The following is a 10,564-nucleotide window of genomic DNA, read 5'->3' on the forward strand; positions in this document are numbered from 1 at the left end:
TTGAAAGATGTGAGCATGTGTAGAGATTGAGATTGGAATAGGTTGGAATGTTATTATGGATGCATGTGTAGGAAATTGGTTGTATCTTGGAGTGCATGTGCATTGAGAAGTTGGTTATGTTATTGCGATCCAACTAACGTGCAGGGTTATATATGCATTGAGGTAAGGCTAGAGAGTGCCTTTGAATGTTATTGCATGTTGATTGAATGTGTTTGGTGTTATTCTATTTGTCTAGAGGTATGCGTTAGCCTAGGTGGGATTTAGGGTGCTTGCTTATTGAGACTCGTTCTCATGGTCATTATATAACCATTTCAGACCCTCGACCCCGACCATGAGTGATCTACTGGATCGTTTTGGGATCCCGAGGCATATGGAGCACTCGGTGATGGAATATCTTGTAGGAGAGGAGGAGGCCTATATTAAGCATACTACTGTGGTGTGGGTAGATATGGGTGGACAAATGCTGCAGCCTAATACGTATCAGGCTTACTATTATCGGGATTTATACGGCGTCTATGGACCACTTCGGGGCATTGATGTTCCGTTTAGTGGGGTAGGTGAATGGGACCCCTCAGCGGCTCTCGCTCCCGACGGTATGGTCACGAGCCCGGATACCACCCCCGAAGATTTCGACCCTCGGCCGGTGATAGTGGAGTCCGACATCGACGAGTAGTCCATGGAGTCAGAGCCGGAAGAGGAACTCGAGGAGGCCATCCCAGATCCAATGGAGTCCGATCTTGAAGAAGAGCCAATGGAGGAGGAGTCCGAAGAGGAACCTATGGAGTCAAAGCCTGAGTCTACGAGTTCCGACTTGGATTGGGAGCCGTAGCGGTGTCTTAGTGCTAAGTCTAGAAACCCTTTTTATGGGCCCTTTTTTGTATAGCTAGGCTAGCCTACCCGACCACTTGTCCCTTTTTTATGATGGTGGTTTTAACCCTAGTGGCCTTTAGTTTGTAAGGTTGGCTTTTGTAAGTACGTGCCATTGAATGAAGTATGTGGTTGATTTGTTCAAGTGTTCTCTTACTCCCCTTGGTCTTTAATCTTGTCTGGGTGTTATAATTGCTTCTGCGTGCGTTCAATGTTTTGAAGTTTCGTTTAAGTCGACGACAAGTCCTGGGACGTCGCATTCGAAATACAACCACGGTGGGTTATCGTGGGCTCGGCGGGGTCCGGGGCGTGACATCCCCGACCACCCCCAAAGATTCCGACCCCCGGCCGGTGATAATGGAGTCCGACATCGACGAGGAGTCCATGGAGTCAGAGCCGGAAGAGGAACCCGAGGAGGCCATCCCAGAGCCAATGGAGTCCGATCCCAAAGAAGAGCCAATGGAGGAGGAGCCCGAAGAGGAACCTATGAAGTCGGAGCCTAAACCAGCGAGTTCCGACTTGGATTGGGAGCCGTAGCGGTGTCTTAGTACTAAGTCTAGAAACCCTTTTTGTGAGCCCCTTTTTGTATAGCTAGGCTAGCCTACCCGACCACTTGTCTTTTTTATGACGGTGGTTTTAACCCTAGTGGCCTTTAGTTTGTAAGGTTGGCTTTTGTAAGTACGTGCCATTGAATGAAGTATGTGGTTGATTTGTTTAAGTGTTCTCCTACTACCCTTGGTCTTTAATCTTGTCTGGGTGTTATAATTGCTTCCGTGTGCGTTCTATGTTTTGAAGTTTCGTTTGGGTCGGCGACGAGTCCTAGGACGTCGCATTCGAAATACGACCACGAAGTGATATCGCGGGCTCGGTGGGGTCCGGGGCGTGACAACTGATCTCGAAATGTGGGATGTGATCTCACATGGCGTAGAAGTACTTGCACTAGCTGCTGCTCGGAGAGATGGTCAACAAGCTCTAGCAGAAAATGTTGCTGCCAATGCTCTTGCAGCACATAACAAAGAGGAAGCACGAAGAAGAAGAGCATTTCATAATGCTAAAGCTAAATATCTTCTATAATATTCTCTCTCTATGATTGAATATAACAAAATTTGTACGTGTGTCACAGCTAAAGAAATTTGGGATCTACCGGAACTCACATTCGAAGGAACTGATAGAGTAAAGGAAACGAAGCTGAACATCCTCCTTGGACAGTATGAGTTCTTCAAGATGACCTAAGATGAAACAGTAGCAGAAATGTTCAACAGGTTCATGGATATAGTGAATGGTCTTGCACATCAAGGAAAAGTATTCACCAATGGAGAAAAGGTGAACAAAGTGCTGAAAACCTTACCAAAAGAATGGAAAAATGTTAAGACCTTAGTTCGAGAAACAACGAGGATTCAACCAATCACGTTGGAAGAACTGATTGGAACATTCACGTCCTATGAAGTAGAACAACAAATTGAGAAAGATAGCTCAAAAGGTAAGAAAGTTATAGCATTTAAGGCTAACAACAATGATGCATGTGATCAATTGTCATCAGAAGATGAAGGTAATGATGAAGACATGGCATTGTTCACTCGAAGATTTAACAGCCTCATGAGAAAGGGAGGAAACTTCAAAGGCAAATGACAAGTGAAGTTCCCTGAAGAAAAGAGACTCTACAAAAGCAAGGAAGAACTCAAAGTTAGAGATCTTGTCTATTATGAATGCAGAAAACCAGGTCACATAAAGCCAGATTTCCCATTGCTCAAAAAGAGGAAAGGAAAATATAAGAAGAAGAAGGAAACGCTGAAACCCGAAACATGGAGTGAGTCAGAATGTGAATCTAGCGACAAAGAAGAAACAAATCTTTGTGTAATGGCCAACTCAGATCATGAAGAAGAAGATGAGGTAAATTAGCTTCAACTATCTTACGAAGAAATACAGGATTTTTTAAAAGAAATGTTTGAAGAACACAAAAAGGCTTTAAAAAGAATTTCTATTTTGAAAAATGAAGTCTTTGATCTTACCACAGAAAAACTTGCTTGTTAAACTGCATTTGATAACTTGAAAAAGGACTATGACCTCCAAGAAATTGAAGTTAAGCTTTCTCAAGTTGAGAATGACTCTCTCAAGAAAGAGATTTCAAAAATTAGCACAAAGTTTTCTCTTGGTTTAGAAACCTTGGAGCACATTCTCTCAATTCAGATTCATCACTACAACAAGTGTGATTTAGGACACAAGGAAAATGAAAATGAGAAGAATCCATCTTCAAAATTCAAGGAAAGATTAGCTAAACGACCTCCTGCATATCGTTACAAGAGTCATTACATAAAACACTCCACCATATCCTCTGGCATGCAATTTCCTGATTGCTCAATCTGCAATGAATATTGCCATTTCAAGTTAGAATGTCCAAATAAGCATATGAGGCCCAAAAAGGTTCGCGTGAGATTTGATAATGTTTCCAAATCTAACACTAAACGCAAGTTTAAGTGGGTACCAAAGAAAAGATTAGAATCTCTCTCAATGTAGGTAGTCTTGAAGAAAAACAAATGGTATCTAGACAGCGGATGCTCACGACACATGACGGGAGATAGTTCCAAATTTATAAGTCTCGTCACCATAGACGGAGGCTCTGCCACCTTTGGAGAAAAAAACAAAGGAAGGATCATCGAAAAACAAAACATCAGGTTAGGAAATCTGATCATTGAAGATGTTTCTTTAGTCAAAGGACTGGGTCACAATCTTGTAAATATAAGTCAACTTTGTGACAAAGGATACAAGATCGGCTTTGAAGAAGGTAAATGTATTGGTCTAAGCCAAGACAAATCCCAATCATTTACAGGTAAAAGGTATGGTAACATCTACTTGCTAAATATGAATTTTGATGATGTCCAATGCCTAATGTCTATAAACGATGAATGTGACCTCTGGCACAAGAAATTACGTCACATCAATACTAAGCAAATTACTAAGATCTCATCAAAAGATCTTGTTCGTTGTCTTCCAAAAATCAATTTCAGCAAATGTGACTCATGCAATGCATGTACTCCGGGAAAGTAGGTCAGATCATCTTTTAAGTTAATAAATACAATTGCAACTAACCGATCTTTGCAGCTCGTGCACATGGATCTATTTTGACCTACAGGGACCATGAGTCTAGGTGGAAAAATGTACTGTTTGGTGGTTGTTGATGATTACTCAAGATTTACCTGGATAATATTTCTATCTCACAAGAATGAAGCATTTCATTCATTTGAGAAATTTGCTCGAAAGATCCAGAATGAAAGAGGATATAGTATCACAACAATAAGAACAGACCATGGAGGTGAATTCGAAAATCAAATGTTTACTAATTATTACGACAAAAATGGAATAGAACACAATTTCTCCACAGCATACACTCCTCAACCGAATGGAGTTGCTGAAAGAAGAAATCGCTCTCTACAAGAAATGGCTAGAATCATGATGATTGAAAGCAGTACACCTACATATTTCTGGTAGAAGCAGTTGCCACCGCCTGTTACACATTGATCAGAGTACTACTAAGACATTTGATGGAAAAGACTCCTTATGAAGTCTTCAAAGGAAGAAAGCCCAATATATCATATTTCCATGTATTTGGTTGCAAATGTTTCATTCTCAAAAATAAGAATAATAACATTGGGAAATTTGATGCTCGTGCAAGCGAAGGTATTTTTCTGGGATATTCAATTACTAGTAAAGCTTATCGTGTACTCAATAAAGATTCACAAGTAGTGGAAGAATCCATAAATGTGAAGTCCAAAGATGAACAGAAGGGGATACAAGCAAATGACTATGATGAAATCATGCTCATACCTTCTCCCACCAATCAGCAACAACAGCACCAAAATGCTGGTGTTTTCAAATAGAAGTCAGTTTCCAAAGATTGGAGATACAAAACAGAGCACCCCAAAGAGCAAATCATTGGAAGTATAAATGAAGGAATCAAGACTAGATCCTCACTCAAAAATATGATGAATTCCTCCCAAAAGAATCAAAGAAGCTATTTCTGACGAAAGCTAGATAGAGGCCATGCAAGAAGAATTGCATCAATTCAAACTAAACGAAGTTTGGGAATTAGTGCAAAGACCCATAGATAATCCAATTATCAGAACAAAATGGGTATTCCGAAACAAACTTGATGATAAAGGTAATGTAACTCGCAATAAAGCAAGATTAGTTGCGAAAGATTACTCACAAGAGGAAGGTATTGATTTTGATGAAACCTATGCTCCTGTTGCCAGACTGGAAGCTATACGATTATTAACTGCCTATGCATGTTTTTACAATATTCATCTTTATCAAATGGATGTCAAAAGTGCTTTTCCTAATCGTTACATTAAAGAAAAGGTTTTTGTTGAGCAACCACCAGGTTTTGAAAACTCAAGCAGAACAAAGGATGTCTTCCACTTGAACAAGCCCAAGAGTTTGGTATGAAAGATTAAGTACATTTCTAGAAGAACATGATTTTGAGAAAGGTAAAGTGGATACTACCCTATTCATCAAAAAGGAGGGTAAAGATCTTCTTATCATACAAATATATGTTGAAGATATAATTTTCGGATCCACTAACGAAGATCTGTGCAAGGAATTTGTAAACATCATGAACAGTGAGTTCGAGATGAGCATAATTGGATCATTCAATTTCTTTCTTGGCTTTCAAATAAAGCATATAAAAGATGGCACCTTTATCCATCAAGAAAAATATGCCAAAGAGATTGTGAAGAAATTCGGTCCGGAAGGAAGCAAAAAAGTGGAAACATCAATGTCTGCTACTATCAAGCTGGACAAGGATGAGAAAGGTAAATCTATTAACTCCAAGCTATATAGAAGCATGATTGGTTCCTTATTATATCTAATAGCATCTAGACCAGATATATTATTTGAAACATGTCTATGTGCACATTTTCAGTCTGATCCAAAAAATCTCACCTATCGGCTGTTAAACATATCATTCGATACATTGGCTCATATCCGAAGTTAGGTATCTGGTATCCTAAGAATTCAGATTTCACACTACTTGGATACTCGGATGTTGATTATGCATGATGCAAAGTCGATCACAAAAGTACATATGGTACTTGTCAATTATTAGGAAATATGTTGATCTCTTGATTCTCAAAGAAGCAAAATACAGTTGCTCTCTCAACTACGGAAACTGAATATATAGCACTAGGTAGCCGCTGTGCACAACTTATTTGGATGAAACAGCAACTTTGTGATTTTGGAGAAGCAGATGCAATCATTCGTGTATTGTGTGACAATACAAGTGCAATTAATCTATCAAAGAATCCCATATTACATTCTCGTGCCAAGCATATTGAAGTGAGACATCACTTCATCAGAGATCTGGTAAACAATGGAGACATCTCCATTCAGTTTATTAATTCGAAACATTAGTTGGCTAACATCTTCACTAAGCCACTGGACAAACAAGCCTTCGAATTTATCAGAGGAGAGCTGGGAATGTGCAATCCAGTTGAATAAATCAGGTAATCTTCATCAACTCACTGGAAATATCTGCTAGGCAATAACAACGAACATTAGGTACGCATCGCCAATTCAAAAATTTATTACCGTTAGAGTAACTGACTCTGGGAATATTTCTGACCGTTCTGACTTGATATCTTGCTGCCGTTACACATGATTTTATCCTATATGTTTTTACTCATGATTTTCCGAAGAAAATTATTGAAATAAATAAGAAAGTTACCGTTATTGAGTAACGGCAAGCCTTCTGAACGTGGCTAAACTGCTCCTATTTATAAAGAGATTGTGCACACGTCGTTCTCATTCACAAAACCACCTACGATAAACCGCTCCTGACTTTTTATATCTTCCGAGCCATTCTCTATTTCTTCATTCTCAAAACTCTCTCTGAATGGCTCCCAAATCTCAAAAAACCATCGGCACTCGCAAATCCACTCGCACTAGTACCATGTTAGCCAGAACTTCTAAAGAAGGATCATCTCACATTGATCTCACTGACCAGCCAGAAGGATCAATCGAAGTTACTTAAGATCAGAGTCTACCTGGTTTTCACCATGCTAGAAAACATGGTGAATCTGCCACTGCAAGCACGGCTCTTCCATCCTTAACCGAAGGAATCATCCCCAGCACCAAAACTCCAGAATCGTGACTGCGCTCTGGAAAAGCAATGGTCATTCCAACTGACCTTCCACCACTTCAACTGGAAGCCGCTTTACAGCCAACCGTGCTCCATGGCACCACCCTAGAACAAATACTGCAAGCTTTTATCAAAGAAAAAGGATAAATCATTCTACCTGCTGAAGGCAAAATCGGTGAACCGCAGCCCCTAGCTCTGCTTGCTGTACCTCCTGATACAGCTGGAGAAATCTCTCCACTAGAACCAACATCACCATCAACAAAATCCTCTAACGACAAAGAGGAAGAGATTGATCCCACAAAGAAACCTAAAGCAGAAAAAGAACCATCACCACCTGCTCAACCTACTGCTCAAACTGAACAAAGCGATCCACGGACCGAAATAGAGGAAACATCCGGAGACAGAAAACGGGAAGACGATGACGATCGGATATTCCAAAACTTTGAACCAAGCGAAGGTTTTTCTCTCGATCCCTCGTTCGATTATGAACTCTTCTTTAGTCAAGAACACAGAGGTTTTTGAATCTTTTGACAATCGCGGTCCAATCCTACATCGTTTTGTCAACTTCGATTATCTTGATGCACATGGAATTTTTCTTTTTGAGCTTTTTGCTGATCTCAAGCTAAAAACCTTTTGCACAATGCAAGATGAAGTGCACCCCACTTTCGTAGCCCTGTTTTACTCCAATTTACATTTTCCAAACAGGGACACCTTCATCTTCTCTTTTGCCAAAAAAAACTACACGGTTACATTGGATGAATTAGCTGAAATCATTAACACCGAGTTTAATGTTTTTAAAAAGATCCCTGTTGAGCCAAATGTTGCTTGCAGTTTCATTTTGGAAACTTTTGATTTTACTTGAGACTCTAAAGAAATCGTTCCCTTGTATCTGCTGCCTCTCAAAGCCAACTTTATTAAGAAAATCTTGACCCTCTGTCTGCGTCCAAAATCGTCCCCCACAAATGATGTCTCTCGTTATGAAGCATAGGTCATATGGGCCATTCTCACCAAATATGAAGATTTTTCCCTAGCGTACATGATCTTTATGCACATGTACCGCACTACCAAGCATAAAATAGGCAAGCTACCTTATGATGCCCTCATCTCTCGCATAGACAGGCATAAGCACATTGACTTCTATGATGTTGCCCCTCGTAGCATGCCTCATGTGGAAATCGGGAAAAAGACTTTGGACAAAATGATGCTGGGAATGACGCCTGATGGATGGGTCAATCAAAAAAATGAAGCTATTCCTATCGGTCAAGGAGATGATGTAAAAGCAAAGAAGGTTCTTCAAGAAAAGTTGACAGTACAGGCTGCATCAACCAGTAAAGCGAAGGGGAAGGCACCCATACACCGGTAGTTTGCTCGTCCACCCAGACCAGAGAGGTCCACCTCTCCAGCTGAACCTTCGATTACTCCCGTTGTCAAGCTCTTTAAGCTTCACCCAACATTCAGGAAATCAATCGCTCCATCACTTCTCTCACCAAATATTTGGTGAAAATTGAACGAACGTTGCTTAGCCTAGACTGCTATAATCCTGCCCGACCAAATCACAAGGAACCAGCTGCTCCATCCTCTACCACCCAGCAAAGAAAATGCCCTCACACATAATTGATATTATCTACTCATGTTTTTCTTTAGCTGTTGTTTGCTGTTAAACCTACTGTTCCCATGTGATTTCCATTATCAATGCACGTTCCCTGCTTAATATTTTGTTTATTTCTCTATCATTTCTCTTTTTGCTGATAACAAAAAGGGAGAGAGAACCTGGATGTGAAAAGAATATGGCGAATTACTAAAGTACATCAAAACAAGAGGAGCAACATCGAGACTGGAGGAACAACAAACTGCAACACTATTTTATTACAACCTGTTTTAATGATATCTCGATATTAATTCACCTGTCAAATCTAGAAGATCTGCTCTATACTTGCCAAACTACTAAAGATCGTCTAGACAACATCTCTGATATTTCTTGCAAACATTATAGAGACATTATGCAAAGCATACCTTATATGGAAAATCTTCATTCAGCAGATTTATTTTTAGCAGCACATTCAAATCAATATCTTTGTTTCACATTTTCAGGATAGTTTTGTTATCATACAAAAGGGGGCGATTGTTGGAGAAGCATCTCCAAATGAATTTTGATGATACCCAAACTATCTTTTGTATAATATCTACATTGTCTAAGTGCAAATATATTTAAGGGACTGAGTGATACTCATAGTGTAATTCATTGAAGAAAACATCACAAAACTATCCTTGAAGAATCATTTAAATAGCACCATCGATCACAAAGATCAGCTAAATGACGATGTCTCATTGAAGCTAAAAAGATCAAGTAAATGGTAATGTTTTAGGTAACGGATCATTTAAAATGACCGTTGCTTCACTATTATAGCCGTTGTTGACTGAATATGCACGGCAAAAGATTCGGTAGAGAGGAGAACAGGTAGTCTAACAGATTGTCAGAACCGCAACTACAGAACAGCAGCAGAAGCTATGTCAGGAAAGTCTGCAGAAGTTCCAGAATAGACTGAGCAGTCAGTTCTTAGGACAGCAACACCAACGGCTCTAATGGCTATCTTGCCTCTCTAAGACATCATCAACAAGCATATTGAAGATGCCTATAAAAGAGAAGGACTTTTGAAGTCAACAAGTTAGAGAGAGAGAGTACTCATAAAATTCGAAAAATCTGCTACTTGCTGTGTACTAAACAAAAAGCTCATGTCTATCAATAGCACTTGCTGCATTGTAATTGTGTTGAAAGATCAAGTGTACCAAGCAATAGCTACACCCAACTAATGATAGTGTGATCTATCAATTGTTAAGAGTGGTGTACGCTGAGCGTAACTTCTTCAGCATTTACTAGTGCAATCCAGCCTAACTTGTGGTTGTTAGTAGTGAGAGTGGACGTAGGCTTGGAATCAAAGCCGAACCATTATATATCCTTGTGTGCAGCTGCTTATTCTTCTGTTTATCATTTCTAGCACACAAGTGATTCATTGCCTTTCATACATTTGGTGGAACCCGATATCTATTTGTTACACGCTGTTTTCCGCAAAAGTTTTTAAAACATCATAAGCAACCTATTCGCCCCCCTTTAGGTTGCGTAGTTAGTCCCAACAAAAACATGATAAGGAGATAGGATTATCCGATCCAGTGCAAAAGGATGTATATCGTTCCGAAATATCATCCAAAGTGATTTTCAGAATGACACGTTCCATTTCATTCCTTGTAGATGCCAAATGGGAGGTCATGTCATTATAAACATATTCATAAAGGGTTGTCACGACTCTCCCGAATGGGCCAGGAAGACGGATTTAGAGGTAATGTCAAGTTCAGGACCAGTGGTCCTCGATCGGCTCAATTCTCCCAAACCCTTACCTCGCGCGAAGTTGGATTGTTTTATTTTAAATTCGATTAATCCTATGTGAATTCTATGAGGAGTTGCCACTAACTTATTGTGGTCGGCTAAAAATCAAGTGAGGTATGGGAGAGTACCTCACTTTTTGCACAACTAGAGATATAGGGTCGGGAACTTGATCACACTAGCTG

General features: G+C 39.9%; 1 protein-coding gene across 1 annotated transcript; it reads left to right on the top strand.

The window, feature by feature from the left end:
• Positions 1-676: 676 nt before the first annotated feature.
• Positions 677-1,404, top strand: LOC130138647 (uncharacterized). The gene is made up of 2 exons (XM_056313366.1): positions 677-825; positions 1,101-1,404. Exons 1-2 carry the CDS (start codon positions 677-679, stop codon positions 1,402-1,404), a joined length of 453 nt encoding a protein of 150 aa, XP_056169341.1.
• Positions 1,405-10,564: the final 9,160 nt, after the last annotated feature.

This window comes from Syzygium oleosum, unplaced genomic scaffold (genome assembly GCF_021117445.2).
Source record: "Syzygium oleosum isolate NSW1041296 unplaced genomic scaffold, Sole_v2.1 Sole_v2.07, whole genome shotgun sequence".
Taxonomy (NCBI): Eukaryota; Viridiplantae; Streptophyta; class Magnoliopsida; order Myrtales; family Myrtaceae; genus Syzygium; species Syzygium oleosum.